This window comes from Drosophila santomea, chromosome 2L (genome assembly GCF_016746245.2).
Source record: "Drosophila santomea strain STO CAGO 1482 chromosome 2L, Prin_Dsan_1.1, whole genome shotgun sequence".
NCBI lineage: Eukaryota > Metazoa > Arthropoda > Insecta > Diptera > Drosophilidae > Drosophila > Drosophila santomea.
Genome location: NC_053016.2, coordinates 3,777,911 through 3,793,746, shown reverse-complemented (window position 1 = coordinate 3,793,746; position 15,836 = coordinate 3,777,911). Strand labels below are relative to the sequence as shown.

The 15,836-nt window shown below is 43.4% G+C and overlaps 2 protein-coding genes across 3 annotated transcripts; both read right to left on the bottom strand.

The window, feature by feature from the left end:
* Positions 1–789: 789 nt before the first annotated feature.
* Positions 790–1,472, bottom strand: LOC120455801 (calmodulin-2/4). Its single transcript, XM_039642265.2, has one exon. The coding sequence runs from the start codon at positions 1,375–1,377 to the stop codon at positions 931–933; it is 447 nt and encodes a 148-aa protein (XP_039498199.1). The 5' UTR covers positions 1,378–1,472; the 3' UTR covers positions 790–930.
* Positions 1,473–2,300: 828 nt separating this feature from the next.
* Positions 2,301–14,768, bottom strand: LOC120455246 (protein bowel). Of its 2 annotated transcripts, XM_039641241.1 has the most exons (4): positions 14,707–14,768; positions 13,794–14,030; positions 5,872–6,759; positions 2,301–4,577 (listed from the first exon to the last, which is right to left on the bottom strand). In XM_039641241.1, exons 3-4 carry the CDS (start codon positions 6,723–6,725, stop codon positions 3,194–3,196), a joined length of 2,238 nt encoding a protein of 745 aa, XP_039497175.1. In that variant the 5' UTR covers positions 6,726–6,759; positions 13,794–14,030; positions 14,707–14,768; the 3' UTR covers positions 2,301–3,193. The 2 variants fall into 2 exon arrangements, with proteins under 2 accessions (XP_039497175.1, XP_039497184.1); XM_039641250.2 differs by lacking the exons at positions 13,794–14,030; positions 14,707–14,768 and adding an exon at positions 7,102–7,426.
* Between the last annotated feature and the right edge of the window lie 1,068 nt (positions 14,769–15,836).

The following is a 15,836-nucleotide window of genomic DNA, read 5'->3' as shown; positions in this document are numbered from 1 at the left end:
ACGCTGAACGCGACGAGCGGCACAGAGCGCGATGAGTTCACAAGAGAGTATATTCACGTCATTCAAAGTGGCCAGGTAAACCCATCTGGCCCCAAAGCTTTCGGCTTTGTGGAGCGGGTGAGCTGTGTTGTTGCTGCCCGTTTGATATGTCAGTTCGCACTCCAGCACTCCAGCACTCCACTCTCAGTTGCCTTGGCCGAAATGCTAAATGTGGCCAATGCAGCAGCAGTGGTGCCAAAGCTTCGGGTTCGAGCCGCACAACAGAGTTGGTTACTTGACCTGTTGCTGTTGGTAACCGGTTAACAGACGGCCGTCTTGTGGGTGGAATGTTAGGCGGCTCTGTTAGGCAACAGCAAGCTGTTAAGAAATAACAGCATAGCTATAGAGATCTTTCAGGGATCTGAAACTACATAGTTTTCTTTTGCTTAATACCAAACATATGCGTTTTCTAGGATTTATACATTTAAATATGTTTTATTTCAAACCATAAATTCCATTGAGCTTTGTATTTCCTAAATGCTCATGTATTTATCATCATAAATATTAGTGGAAGAAGTGAAAGGATAAAAAGGAATGTGCGTGGCCTCACTGGCGCCACCTGTTTGTTTTGAGTACTAACTCTCCTAAGTGCCATCCTGATCTACATGAACTAAAATATTCCAAATAACTATAACAGTGGCGCTAGTTGATGTTGCGGCTAGAGTTGGTACTAAAGTGATCTAAGACAGCGCCACCTAGTCAGTCGTAATGCGCAGTCTTGGGCGCGTATATTATTCGAGTTCGAAGAAATTCAAATTGGATAAGCCTTTTAATATATTAATTTAAGTTTGAAAGAATTCAAATTCTTTTGTAGTAAAGTAATTTAAAAAGCCTTTAAAATATTAATTTAACTGCAAAATGTTTGTAATTTAAAAGGCGTGTGCGTGTAAGCTAACGCGTGGTCATCATGTTGGTAAACTCCTCGAAATTGATGTGATTATCCTGATCCAGATCGTACTCGCGTATTATCTCCTCGGTCTCGTCGTCGTCCAATTTTTCGCCAAGTGCCATGAAAACAGCCCTCAAATCGGTAGCGGAGAAATACCCATTGCGTTCCTTATCAAAAACGTTAAAGGCATCGCGCAGCTCCTCCTCCTTACTGGTGTCACGCATCTTGCGCAGAATCACATTGCAAAACTCCGGTGCCGAAACGGTTCCGTTTCCATCGGAATCCACCTCGTTGATCAAGGACTGAACCTCCGATTCGTTGGGCTGGCGACCTAATGCGCGGATTACCAGTCCCAATTCCTTGGAGGTGATGGCTCCCTCGTTCTCCGTGTCCAATATTTTGAAGGTATTTTTGATTAGGTCCTGCTCCTCAGTAGTCAATTCTTCCATTTTGCTTTATATTATTGCAACAAAAATATGCTATGATGCTCGTAGGCTTAGTTTTTCAATAGAGTTGATTCTCAATTGAGGTTGATAGGTTTCGAAGGTGTCCTACGATACAAAACGATTGTTATTTAAAATATAAAATTTCCTAAAAAAAACAACGCCGTTTAATATATATTAAAAAAACCTTCGAGTTCCATGAAGTTCATAGCCATTTTATGAACGAAAGGGCATTAAATGAGCATTCTCACGCACAGTTTGGCAAACAAATCACGTGCTTTCCTGGACCCCAGATGATATCATCTGGCGGAGAAACTCTTTGGCTTTACGCGAATTATTTTATAGTTGAACCAGAAATTGATGTCATCGGTGGGGCGAAAAAATGGGCGTCCATTCCGCCCAATGAGGAAATTCCAGGAAGCCAACTCCAACTGGCGGTGATGACAATTTGCGTGGCATTTTAATTGAACTTTCTACGTGTTCAAGTGGTGTACTTTGATTTGAGCCCCATCCACCGGTTTTTCGTCGATTTGAGTCAATGTTAAAGGCGTTGCCACAAACCGCAAACTGTCGTGTCTAGGAGGTCGGGGAGGAGGAGGGGGAGGGGGAGGGGCTGGGACCTCGAAACGTGCCTGAAGTATTATTACCGCCGTCTGTGATTGATGGCCACATGCGAGTGAGTCAGTGGATTTTTATAACTCTACGCAGATCCCTTCCTTTCAATCAAGCGGCAAAAAATCTGGACATCGATCTCTCCGATATTAGCTATCTTAATTTCAACTTAACTGCCCATAGTGCTTTTGAATAAAGTGGATGTGGGGCGGAACCTTGGGATTCTTGGTCAGAAAAAGTAGATTTTATTTATGGTTACTGAAAAATATCATACTCAGCTCTTTGAAGATCCCACCCAAGGAAATGACATGCAACAGTTTTTCAATATTAATGCATACTTTATTTGAAATCAACTAACTCGCTATGGTTTGAATAAAATCATTTAAAATTGAAGGAAGACCATGGAATTCTATGGGTTGCTTACATAAACTAATGCAAAACTTAAACTTTAAGCTAACCTAATTACATAAGGTTCAACTGGAATGTTGCTTGTAGTTTGATTTTGTTTATGCTCTGCTTTACACTAGCTTTTACTTTCAACCATTTTATTCCCTACAGCAAAATCGATTTACGATTTTGTTTACTCATTAAGATTAGCTTACCGGATAAGGAAACATAAATAAAAAATTGGAATTCACTCAGCAAACAGCAACACTTAGTGTTGGGCCATGACATTAAAAACTAATCGATAGACTCTCTTACTAAAGGCTTAAACATTTAAATGGGCAGATTTAAGCTAGGTTCCTAACGCATTAGAGCTCTATAAAATGCAACAACAGAGTTTTTTTTTTCGCTTACAATTATTGCTTAGGGGTTTAACTGTTTTTATTACTTAGTTTAGGTTTATTGCCTTGCCTAGACATTGTACTAAAAAGTATTAAAACGTAGATCTAAATATATTTTAATGTACTTGTGGGTCCAAAACGGAGAGCCCTCGTTTGACCATTGGGAACAATAATTGTTTGTCGTCGTAAAAGTTACGATTTTCATCTGATCAGCTTAGGAAAAATCGGAATTGATGCTTATGATCTTCTACATGTTATACAAGATCAAAGATTTTGGACAGCTCTGTATTAATTTGAAATACATTACTTTTTGATATTTCAAATCCTTCAGAGCTTTGATAAATAGTTTCCCAAATTATATTGTTTATCTATTCCGATTTCACCTCCAGTTATGAATAGTTTACTAGTTCTTGCGCAGTTTATTTCTAACGTCTCATTATGTCCTCAATGCTGAACCCCGTTCTTCTGGGTGGTGCAGGCGGTGGTGCTATGGGCGGTGGTGCCACTGGTGGTCCCTTTTCGGTGGTGGCACCACTAGTTTCCGTACTCGGTGGTTTTCCCAAAAGTTGTCTGGGCGGATGTCGCGACATATTCAGCGCATATATGCTAGGACTATCCACGAAGGTCCTTTGACCCAATCCAGGATGGTGGTGCGGATCCAGCAAGTCCAAGGTCGGCGCCGGAAGAATCCTCTTTCGCATGGGAATCGAACCCAAAAAACTGGGCATAGCTTCATGCGGTGAATGCAGTGGTTGATTGGGTGGTTTACCCGACTCCGGTTGGGTTATTATAGTGGGTGGTGTATGTGGTGGCGGTGGAGCACCAGCCTTCGAAAGGTTCAAGCTCTTGTGGTGCAAGTCGCGTCGTACGTGCAGAATGGGCAAATAGGGATCTCCGTTGGGTGGGAGTAAGTGTGGATGTCCGGGGTGCTGGTGGGTCGGCGGTGGAGCCCCGGGTGGTGCAGGCGGTGGTGCAGCCGCTCCAGGTGGTACAGGGTATCGCACAAATGAAGGTGGAACGGGTAGGTTGGTAAGGCCAGAGTTTCCGGGCTCCTCCTGATGTTTCTCGCCATGTGGCCGCATTGTGTAGGTCTCACCGCCCTCATGATGACAGTGGGTCACGCCCTGGCGTTCCGGCTTGGTGACCACCGACGATGATGATGGTTGTGACGTGGCTGCAGCCTTGCTCGCCTGGAAACGAGCCACCAGTGCCACCTCAGCCTGCTCCTCGTCCTCGGGATCAAAGTCGTCGTCCTCCTCCCGGGGCAAATCATGTACTCTTGGCAGATCCTGCAGTTCCTCCTCCTCATCGAAGTCATCGAACTCCTCTTCGCTTTCCTCCTGATCGATGGCTGCCTTGCGCTTGAGTCTCATTCTTTCGGACTCCGATTTCTCACCCCCAGCTCCAGAGTCGCCCAAGTTGTGCACTGGCGACTGGCGTGGCGAGTCCACCTCCAGCAGCGAATCCTCCTCGTCGCCACTCAAATTTCTGGCCTCATCTTCTTCGCCCACATCCACGTAGTCGCCGGAATTGACCTCGCCCACGGCATGGGTCAAGGCATGACGGCGTAGGTCACAGTTCCGGCGGAAAACTTTGCCGCACGACGAGCACTCGTAGGGCTTGTGATCCGTGTGGGTGAGCAGATGGGTCTTCAGGTTGGAGCGCTGATTGAATGATCGACTGCAAACGGGGCACTTGTGTGGCGATTCCTCCATGTGCAGGATCTTGTGGACGGCCAAGGTCCTCGATTGGCAGAAGCCTTTGCCGCATTCCGTGCATTTGAAGGGTTTCTCCTTGGAGTGAATATACCTGGGCAAATACAAGTGGAGAAACAATTAGAGTTTATTGTTATGGCGTGGGCGTTTTCCTGGTAGCTGCAATTGGTAGCCCAGGTTGACAGTTATCTCTGCTCAAATGCAACCTCAACTTGAACCGATAAAGCTCACTGATATACAGCTTTCGCATACCCTATCTAAGGATACAACTGGCCCAAGCAAAATATTAATGAAAGAGTATAGAACTCTATCATATTACTTAATTTTCTCTTTCAATATTATTTATATTTTTAATTATTAAAACTAAGACCCAATTTGTTCTTTAAGGCCAATGCCATGAGGTTTTTCCTATAAAAATCCTGATAGGGTATTTAACTTTCGTGCTTGCGAACTGCTTGCATTAATTTTTTATGTTTATGGCGGCCATCTTGGCAATGGCGTCCACTTGTTGTTGGATATCAGCAGCAGTCGCAGCCTCAGTTAAAACTTAAAGTCCCCATCTTCGACGGAGCCACAGATTCAGCATCTCATCGGAGGCAGCAGCTGCTGCTGCTGGTGGTGAACAAAAAAAAATATATATAAAACCAAAAACAGGTTCTGCCTCCGAAGCACCGAGATTCTTCTCCCATGCTCGGCGCGTTTCTGGTAAAAAAAAAAAAATACAAAAAAGTTAAGAAGAATTAGCCCCGCGGCAAAGCAAACAAACGACAAATGGACCGATACCGAACGATCAAAAGACAGAACGCTCGGACAGGCCGACACATTGAAGTCGGCTGTGGTGGAGACCTGCTGCCTGGGATACACAGACCCGATATATAGCCCCCAACCACTTGGCCATCCCTCAATTTTAATGCTGGTGGAGGAGCCCCAAAGGAAAACCAACAGAGTTAATTAACTTTGTGTTGTACTCTTCGGCCGCGTTGGAGTTTGACTGGCCGTCGGAGGAGCTCTGATTTTTGGGTCCATTTTATGGGGAAAATTATTTGAGTTGGGGTTGGAAAGGAAAACTCGTCGTAAAGACGGAAGATTTCCTGGAAAATTTCTTTTGGTAATCGTGTCGTTTTAGGCGATTCTTCTAGATATCTAAAATCAATAAAAAACGCCTTTCCCTTTTGGCCGTGTTTTTTGTCACACCTCTATACAATTCCTATTAGGCATTAAATTATCTAATCATCAGATGAAACAATAATCCATTGCCTTTAGAGGGTATTCCATTATTCGGCATTCGTTCACACTTGGAGCACCAAGTGTGTCTGCAGGCCTGATGGCAATTACCCGAGCAGTCACTGCCCCCTTTTGTGATTTCATGTACCCCAACCTCGACTCACCTGTGATCCCTCAGGTGATCCTGTCGCCGGAACGCCTTGCCGCAGATATCACAGGAATAGGGCCGCTCGTCCGTGTGTGTCCTCTCGTGGATGAGCAGATTGTACGACTTGGTGAACTGTCGATTGCAGAACTTGCAGATGAACTGCTTCTTGGGCCGGGATGCCCGACCAGGAGCACGTAGCAGACGTCTATCCAGTCCAGCATGCATTCCCGGACCCAAGCCAGGTGGAAATAGAGCTGCGGCGGCGGCTCCGGGGGGAAATGGAAAACTGCCGGCACCCGTGGGCGAAGGACCCGGTCCGGTGAGATATGGCGGAGGTGGCACGCCAGCTGGTCCATACAAGACACCAGGCGGTGGCACACCAGGACCACCGGGTCCTCCAGGACCACGGCCCAACATGGCCGCTGCCGCAGCCGCCTCCCTTAAAGCCAACTCCTTGCGCTTGTCCGCCATCATGGCAATGATTTCGTAGTTGGAATTACTACCGGGACGAACCGTTCCGGTGGGCAGAACCGGCACAAAGGCAGAGATCTCGCGGTGGTGCGATGGTGGTGGCGGTGGCGGCGGTCCATGCAGTCCGGCCAAATGCTGCTGATAGGCCAGCTGTGTTTCATACGCCGAGATCCGGCTGGCCGATGAGTTGCGCGAATCGCCGTTACCATTCTGGGAGCCACCATCCGATCCTCCGGTGCCACCGTTCCTATCCGCCGCACCTGGAAGACCACCGCCACCCACCGCCGCCGCTGCCGCCGCCATCGAGTTCATGAACTGATCCATCCGGGAGGGTCGCAGCATGGGTATCGCACCGCCTCCTCCGCCGGAGATCTCGCTGGATGAGCTTTCCGTGGGCATTCTATTGGAGGGGGCTCTTCACATTCCGTTGGAACTGCCGGAGATAGGGGATAGAACAGAAAAAAGCCGAAAATAAAATAAGGGTGGTGGTAAATAACAATTAGTACACGATTGTGCTGGGTTAATTGGGCTCTCGGTTTTCGAGGCTTATCTTAATTGCGAACCAAGTGCAATAAACGGATATTTCCACGTTGTATTCTTTATAGCTCCTAGGGTAGTGCTGGGTATGCTAAAACCCACGTTAACTCGCTTAAAATAGATATTTTAGTAGTAGCTTGATTTCTCTGTAGGCAGTTTTCTTGCCATTGCAATTTTCATGATCTTGCTTTTATATAGAACAGAATAAATAGTTTTATCTCAACCGGTTGTAACTCACTTTTAGTACTGAATTTCTTCAAATTTGCTTTTTGCACTTCTTATCACAGAACTAAACAGCTTTAGTGGCATTAAACTTGCAAATAGCCCGAGATTATCACTTGAAAGCTGTTTTTTCAGAATTTATCCACGTGAACGTGATTTAGCAACAACAAAAATAGGAGAACAATATATTTTTTAGTATCACAGTACATAATTGTTCACAGGGTAACCAAACAGTTTATCACATTATGGCCCTATGTCTATGTGGTTGTTGCTGTGTTTTTTCCATAGGTATTTTATTATTATTGTTGGTTTATTATTATCAGCGGCGGACTGCCGACGACGGCGAGTGAAACTAAACTGAAAACGAGTCGCAGTTTGGCACCGCGATCGGTTCGGCTTCCAGTGCGCAGGTTAGATAAGATTGTGCGTCTAAAAAAACCTGCCTCCGAACCTCTGAGACTGAGTAAGCAGCACAGTAGTAACGATATAAACACACACACACACACACAGACACACTCTCGGCCAGGTATATGCATATATGTGCCTGTGATATATGGCATATCGGCAGATACCCTGGCACACTCAGATACAGATACAAAGATACAGATATACTCGTACAGAGGCAGGCAGCCAAGTTGCCGTCGGTTTTGGTAAATGACTCGAACCGAACTCGACCGACTGCTTACTGGATTTACGCAACAGGAGCCTCGACTTCTGAGTGCCTCGAAAGAAGAAGAGGGGTAGAGGGGTAGGGGCAGGGGCAGGGGGCAGGGGGTGCGGGTCCCGGAACGTGATCATCACGATAATAACAAAATAATGCACATAATAATGATCACAATGATGGGCAGACCATAAAATTTGTGGCCCCATCTTGCAAACGCTTCTTGCTGCCATCTTCTCAACGCCTTGCACAGCAGAAAAAAATGCCATCATTTCAGTTCCCATTTCTATATATTATGATCTATCTTTTATGAAAGCCCAAGATGTATAAGTAATATTTTTTATAAAATTTAAAAACAGAGTAATATAATTTAGGAAATGATTCTGTGACTTCAAAGACGTGAGTTTCAAACAGCAAATTTTCTTCAGTGCGACATCCTTTTTTTTCGGTGCACTATCCTCATTTAAATGTACAACCAGTTGCGCAGAGACGAGAAAAAAAAAAGCTTTTAAAATAACCCCGCTGTCGTTGCAATGACAGTTTTGCTTATCATTTGGCTAGAATCGTTCTGCTGTCTCGTTTGATTTGAATGCAAAATGCTGCAACGTCATTAAGAGCAACATTAACATTCGGCTAACAACAAGCGAAGTGATCGTCATAGTTGGTTAAGAAAACGAGCTAAGCCAAGATTTTGAAGAGGCGCCCATTGTTGGAGATACCGTTCTATCCGTACGGATGACTAGTCATTGTGGGGGTCTTATCTATGGAAATTATTTTGGCATTGTCTGGCTGGAGAGTGCGCTGTCAGATTAGCTCTATAAAGTAGCTGAAATCATGACTTGATCATGAGTGTACCATTGTTATGGGGGAATGACACTGCGGACCACGTATATTTCAAGTGGTTGAAGTATAAGCAGGTCCCAATTATTAATTCAAATAGCTGTTAAATGTGGGTAGGTCTTATCGCGCTCCATATCAGGGAGCAGTTAAGATATTAGGCAAATAGCTGATCTAATTGTAATATTTACTCCAGGAATGCCTACGAAAACCATATCGAAACCGGTTTAAATACCACTAGCACATGCCACACTAATCTCCGCGTTTATTAGATAGTAATTGGATAATTCTTTCAGTTCAATAACTTTTGATGGTAGCAGCACACACCGTATTTCTAATCTAACCCATGCGAGTTCCTCCTGCCCTCGCTGATAATCTGTCGCAGTCTATCTATATTGGATTCAATAAAGCACTTATCTGATCTAATAAATCCCCCAACTTAGGGAACCTTTGCTTTAGATGAGCGATGGCTCGCAGTCCCTCATTCGATTACGATCCCGATAATCCCCCCATCAATGTGGGCTCACGTATTTCTGGTAGCCTCGAAAAAAACTAAAATGTAACCCGTTTTGGGCATTTATATATATGTATATATTTTTTTTCGATCTCGGTACTTTTTCTAGGGTTTGTTTCCACACTTTTGCATTTACGACCGCTTTGGGTACACGTTTCACCCCACACCCTATGCACATACAATGTACAATTCAGCGTTCATTATCTTTTTTGAAACATCGGCACTTTTGAAAACGTCAAGCCAAATAAGAAAAACAAATAAAATTCATGTAAATAATGGACATCATCAGCAAAAGCGACGGCACGTAGACTGCCGTAGAAATATTGAGAGAGAGTTGTGCGCACAGATACATTTACAGATACATTTACAGATGCGGAGATACAAAGATACTCGTACTCAAAGATCCACAGATACGTTTGCGCAAACGGTTGCCCAGCAAATGAAGCCAAAGGCTTAAAGTTTCCAATATGTGTGCGTCTGGAGGTGCACTGAAAAAATTCGGTTGCACTCTATGTGATTTACTTAAAATAGTATATTTTACAGTTTTGAATTTGGAGTGTAGTAAACAATAAATGATTAGCAACGATAAATTTCCTATTTTATGTATTACACATTCATCTTCAATTAGAGCCTCAATAGTGATCTCGTTTCTTTCTCTGTAACGTACATATAATAAAAAGAGCCAGAAGACCAACTACTGCTGGGAGGAAAATAAAAGATATCGAGGAGCAATTTGGCTGCCACTTTTTTCCCTCCTCTTCTTTTTGAGCCGTCTTGCTTCTTTTCCCTGGATTTCTGGGTCCGGGATCGGTTCGTTTGCTGGCTTTTTGTGTGTAAACAACTGAGGCCAGCAGAAACCCAGGGCCCCGCCGAGTGAAAAGGTTTCAGTTGATAAAAAAAAAAATACAGAGAAAAATATACAAACACACACCGACACACACTGGGCAAACGGATTTAGTATTTGTATAGAAAACGCAGAGAGCTGAGGAGGCGAGTTTGTCCCGCTGATGAGATGGCCTACGATGGCTGGAAATGTCCATGCGTCTTACTGCCCAGTGCTTAAGTGCCGAAAAGGGGTATATCAGGTTTTTCCGGCTAAACAAACGATCTATTAGAAGTAAAGTGGCTATACTTTATTTTTAAACTCTGAACTTATAGAAAGTAGAATGTTGCTCAATGAGAAGTAAAAACATGTTGAATCAAATAATCATTTAAAGTCATATGCATTAGTCAGATAGGTCCTATATGAACTATTAACTGGAGGCTAAGAGTTTTCCATATGATAAGGTTTCTGAGCAATGGATTTCGTAAAAGGGACCACCAGCTAGAAATAACTCCTACCTTTTTGAGGCCTGGGTACACCCGTCGTCTATCAGTAAACCTTCGTTTCGGACCTTATCTTCTGGGCCGAGTGCTGCTTACCGGGCCCCCATATGCACTTCAGTTTGCTTACAAAACACCGGCCAACAACAACAAACAAGCCAGAAGATGACGACGAAGAAAAGTGGAGAGGTGGGAGGAGTTCCCCGGCGGAGAGGAGGAGAATGGGTATTACGGGTGAAGGTATGGAAAAAGGGTCGCCGAGATCGGCTTTGCAGTGCGGAATGCTCTTGGCCAGTCAGTTTTTAATCCCTTCGGGATACTTTTTCTTCCTCTGAGTGTGCATATGTGTGTGTGTTTGTGTGAAGGTAGCTAATAATCAAGGCAGCGAAGGAGAGGAGGAAAAATCGCCGCAGACTTATAATTATAGTCGAAGAGGAGAAGCAAGTAAAAAAAAATAAAAACGAAGCCGAAGAGGCCTGCACTTCACATGCGTTAATCTGAAAACCCTTTCGGGCCCAAGCAGCATCTGAGATTATAGTCAAAGCTATTAAAAATCTAGCATAATCATTGCCCTCGGTGGAAAACAAGTTGCGTTGTTGCTATTCTGTTTTTCTATTTTTTGCTCCCGAGGTAGGCAGGCGATCTTCCTGCGCTGCCTTGTCTATAATTTTCTTGATTAATATCCATGAGATTTACACATTTGGAGTGCTGGCCAGAACCCCCCGCCTCAGCCCCTCCCTCCACCCATCGCATGGCTGTGTGTGCTGGCCATTAATTTAAAAGCTTTGCTAATTTCGCGGGGAAATCTGGAAACGAACAACTGCTAATGAAGTTTTATGGGTTCGGGAATGCAGCTGCAGCAGGGATTGATAATGTCGTTAGCATAAATTGAAAATGCTTTCAAGTAACGACCGAAGATTTGTTATTATTAAAGGATGGAGCACTCGGTCTGAGCAGAACATTGCCAAGGGATTATTATTAAATGATAAATGGGAAGCAGCAGATAACCAGATTCCTCTGCTAGCTGATATAGATATATAATATTCTATAGAATTGAAACCTTCTCAGGATTAGCAGAAGTTCATACAGTTATTTACTGAAATTGAATTATTTCGGCTTAACTTTGACTCTTTCTAATACCTCTTGCAGTAATCCACTCTGAATGCTAAGCCGATCTCTGTATAATTTCGTTGCCATATTGTGCTGCTGCTTTCATTCGAACTAAATCCATACAAAAATGAGACCCCTCAATAGAGCTCTTAAGATCTTTTGTTACTGGGATTGCTACTTTTTCCGGGCAATCTATTGTATTATTATTTCAATGGGTCGATTCTTATTTATTGGAAGAGTTTATGCTAATAGGTGTAGCAGCACCAAGACTATGATTTATTAATCCTAATGCAATTGGATTATGCTAATGGCACACAAATCATGATCCTGGCTACAAATTTGTTGTATTTCCTTTGGTGCCCAACCCAAAACTTAATATGTAAACGCATAATCACCTTTCCGCTGTCTGATTTCGTTGATAAAATCAAAAATTCATATTCCCTAGACAACAGGTAATTTCCCCATCAAAATTGATGAGTTCCCGTTCCAGAACAACAATAAATAAACTGGTCTATCAGGTGAATTATACACACGTGCCAAAACGAGGCGTGTCCATGTAGCCAATTCAATTTAAAAGCCGTATATGGCGAACCCTAACGAGGTATTGTTCTGCCGCTTTATGGCAAACTTAAATTCATCAACTATTTTGTCACGATTTTAATTAATTTCTATTTTCCAGCCACAAGACAATTAACAGCGTTTACCCCTGCAGCTGGTGCAACCGAAAAATAATAGTTGGTGGCCGAAGATGGAGAGGAAAACCCACCCAAAGAGGTAAAGAGCCATAAACTTTTATGGTACTCCCTTTCTTATGCTAAAAGTCTTTTTGGACACAAGCCCAAATGGCCCATAAAGCAAGACAATGAACATCCAAAATAGATCTCCACTGAGGCGAAACAAAAGCCAATAACTTTATAGAACCGCAACCAAAAATAAAAAAAAAAAAAGAAACAAAATCCCAGACTGTGAGAGCGCGGGAGGCGTTTTACAAAAAAAAGCTTAAAAATGAAGGAAAAAGTAAAGCATTTAAAAGAAATCAAGAGATGTAGATGACGATGATGATGATGATGATTATGCTCTGAGGTTGAGGCTGAATCCGAATCCAAATCGGTATCTGAACCCAACAGAAGCTTGCGGCAATTGCGTTTCCTCTTTGGCCACACGTTCTGGACAATTAAAGCCCCAGTCGAGCTACGAATCTGAATCGAGCCAAGTTAAGACCGCGGCCACGACCGAAAGCCGAAAACAGAAAATCAAAAAACCGGATTCCAAGCCGCGAAGGAGCGAAGAAGACGGCGAGTGCGACCACTGGCCACTGGCACTGGCTACAAGTGAACTGGTTTACAAAGAAAAGAAACAGAAATGGAAAAAAAATGTGAAAAATCCCTAACTTTAAAGCCGATACCTTTAATACCCTTTGCAAAATAAGTAGACTGTAAACATATGAACACATCAAATATAGATTTGTTAAAAACCAATGTGCTTGTCGAAGTTTTCTAATATTTATCTGGCTCTTCGTTTAAAGCAATGTAAAGCAATTAAATGTATTTTTGAAACCTAGCTTGAAAATTCAGCACGGCATAGATGGGAATGATTTCTAAAAATGTATCATTATTACCAACAAAAATTTTTTTTTAAATAATACATATTTTAAATATTAAATACACCATTTGCAATCAAAGTACCCTTACTGAGAGCACCTATAAGAGACCCCCAGAATTCCAAGCGAAGGTTTTTCGAGTCCGGCTCGAACAGTCCAACTCGAACCGAGCGCCACAGCAACAACAATGGGGCAAGCGGGTGGTTCAGGATGGTGGGGGGAGGCAGTGGGTTTAGGGGAGAGATGGGGGGTGGTCGTACTCCACCGTGGACTGTGCGGCACCACACTGAGTTCAGTGGCAATGACAGTGGCACATGCAGTTGTAGTGGAAGCCGCTTGTCGGTCGACAGTCCGCCAACCGCCAACGTTGTTGCCCTCTCTTTCTCGTTACTCACCCCGTCTCTTTCTGTTTGTGGAGCAGGTTTTGAGATATATCTTGAATCTTTCTCTCTCTTTCTCTGTCTGCGTACTCGTTGAATTTTTGTACTCGCTGCCTTTTTGGCCAACGCAAAAAATACCAAAATAAAAAAATAATCAAAATAATTAGCTAGCCCTACGCCACTCAAAAAAAAAAAAACAAAAAAATAACACAAGTAAAAATAAGTGGTGTGGAATTTTCGTGCTCTTCTGAGCGGGCTGTGATCATTCTTGGCGGAATCTTACCTGTCGGTTAAACAGAAGAAAGCCCCAGGCTCTCTGGGCTTTATCTTTGAGTCCTCAAGTATCCAAGTGGTTTTTCAATATGTTTCTGCTGGTTTTTTTTGCTAGTTCTTAAGCTTTGAAATGCTTGGCATTGTTTTTTGTTTTTCAGGTAGATCTTTATATCATTTAAGTGGCACTTCAACTGTATGTTGTTTTTCGTAGTTGTATTTGTGTTGTAAACTTCTGTTAATAATTTTTCTGTGAATTTAAGAGAAAACAATTTTATTGAAATTTTCTAGATATCTGTTGGAATTTTTGGTTTTTTATTTAAATTTAAACAAGTATTTCATCGATGCACTCTCAAGTAAATGTATTTAAAAACACGCACACTAAGGGACAATTTTGAGATACAAATCACGGCACGATCGCCCCGGGGGGTGGGGCAGAGGGGGCGGCAGGGGGGCGGTTACGGGAGCAGCAGCAGCAGCAGCATCAACGGCAGTCAGCTACCACAAACCACGTAGTTTTTTTCCTTCCAAAATCCACGTACAACTCGCGCACAAACACACACTGGCTGTATTTGTATCTCACAGATACGAAAACCGAACGATGAAAAACCCGAACCGAAACCTCAACCACAACGAACTGAAAACCGAACGAGAACGAGAGATACGATACACGGCAGCTGAAATGTGTTTTTCTACATTTTGTTTGAAATAGGAGCTGAAGCCAGTGCAGCTACCAATTCGCTCCTCAAGTAGTCCCAAACTCTTCCCACACACAGAGTCAGTTGCAGTTGAAAAGCGCTTTTCTCGAGGCAACTGGCGATGCAACAAGTTCACTCACACACACACACACACACGAGCGTACTAGGCCCGCTCAATAAGATACATCGGCGAAAGATACAGATAGCTATAGAGCGAGAGGCACTCACAATGCAGTTCACTTTTCCAACAGCTCTAACCAACGATCCGCGCGCAGGTGCGTTAGCCACGATCAACACTCGAAGACTGAGCCACGAACCCAAGAACAGGGCCCGAATGGAGAAAGATATGGGTAGGGAGAAAGAGAGAGAATCGAGAGAAGCGGGCTGAGATACAGATACGTAGATACGTAGAAAGAGACAAGCGACGAGTAGCGAGCAGGAGCACTAAAACCAGCTTAGTGCACTGGGCACATATTTTTTAAACACATTCGAAATAACGAAAGAAAATACTAAGAACTAATTTTCATATTCAGGAAATGTCAGATACTCATATCATGTCGTATAAATATATAGAATAAAAAAAGGATGCATATAAATTTTCTTTTGTATTACCTAGTGACTTTATATGAAGTTCAGATTTTAAAGGAAACTAGTACGACATTTCTCTCAGTGGAGGAGAGGAATTAAACCGAACTCAACCCAACCGGCCGCCAGTCGCACGCTGCTAAGTGGACGGATGGACCTGCAGACGGACTTATATGGAGACTGGCACTGGCGGAGCGTGGAACGTGCATTCGTACGACGAGTTATTGTCAGTTAGAGCGCTACCTGTTTACCGACCGACTACCGACTACCACCGACTGCTTTTTTGGGCCCGGTCGAGAGGGTTGGGTACAATTGGCCCGGGTGTTGCCAGATAGCTGCCCATGGATCGTTATGGTGGCTTCACCCGCCAAGGAGGTGGAGGGTGTAACTCTGGTAGTCCCCTGTTTATTGTTATTCCTTCTTTTTTTAGTGGGGGTGTATTTTGTTCTTCGGCTTTTGTTGCGGTTTCATTAAGGCGAATGACTAATCAGAAAGCATTTTTAGGGAGGCAAGGTGATAAGGTTTCTTCGAAGAAGGGGTTGCTAAGCGGTTGGGGTGAAATAAACTGCATTACTCATACGGGTTTACCTGCGATGACAAGTTCTAATGTTCTACTGATAAGTAAATATGATATTGGCATATTTATTTAGTACCCCTTGCATTTATGATACAATTAGGGAAAAAATATTTATTTAAGCACTGATGATTAATTGGAAAATGTAGCCATTGTTCAGCAGCCATGTTGTAAAATTCATTTATGGAAATAGATCGTA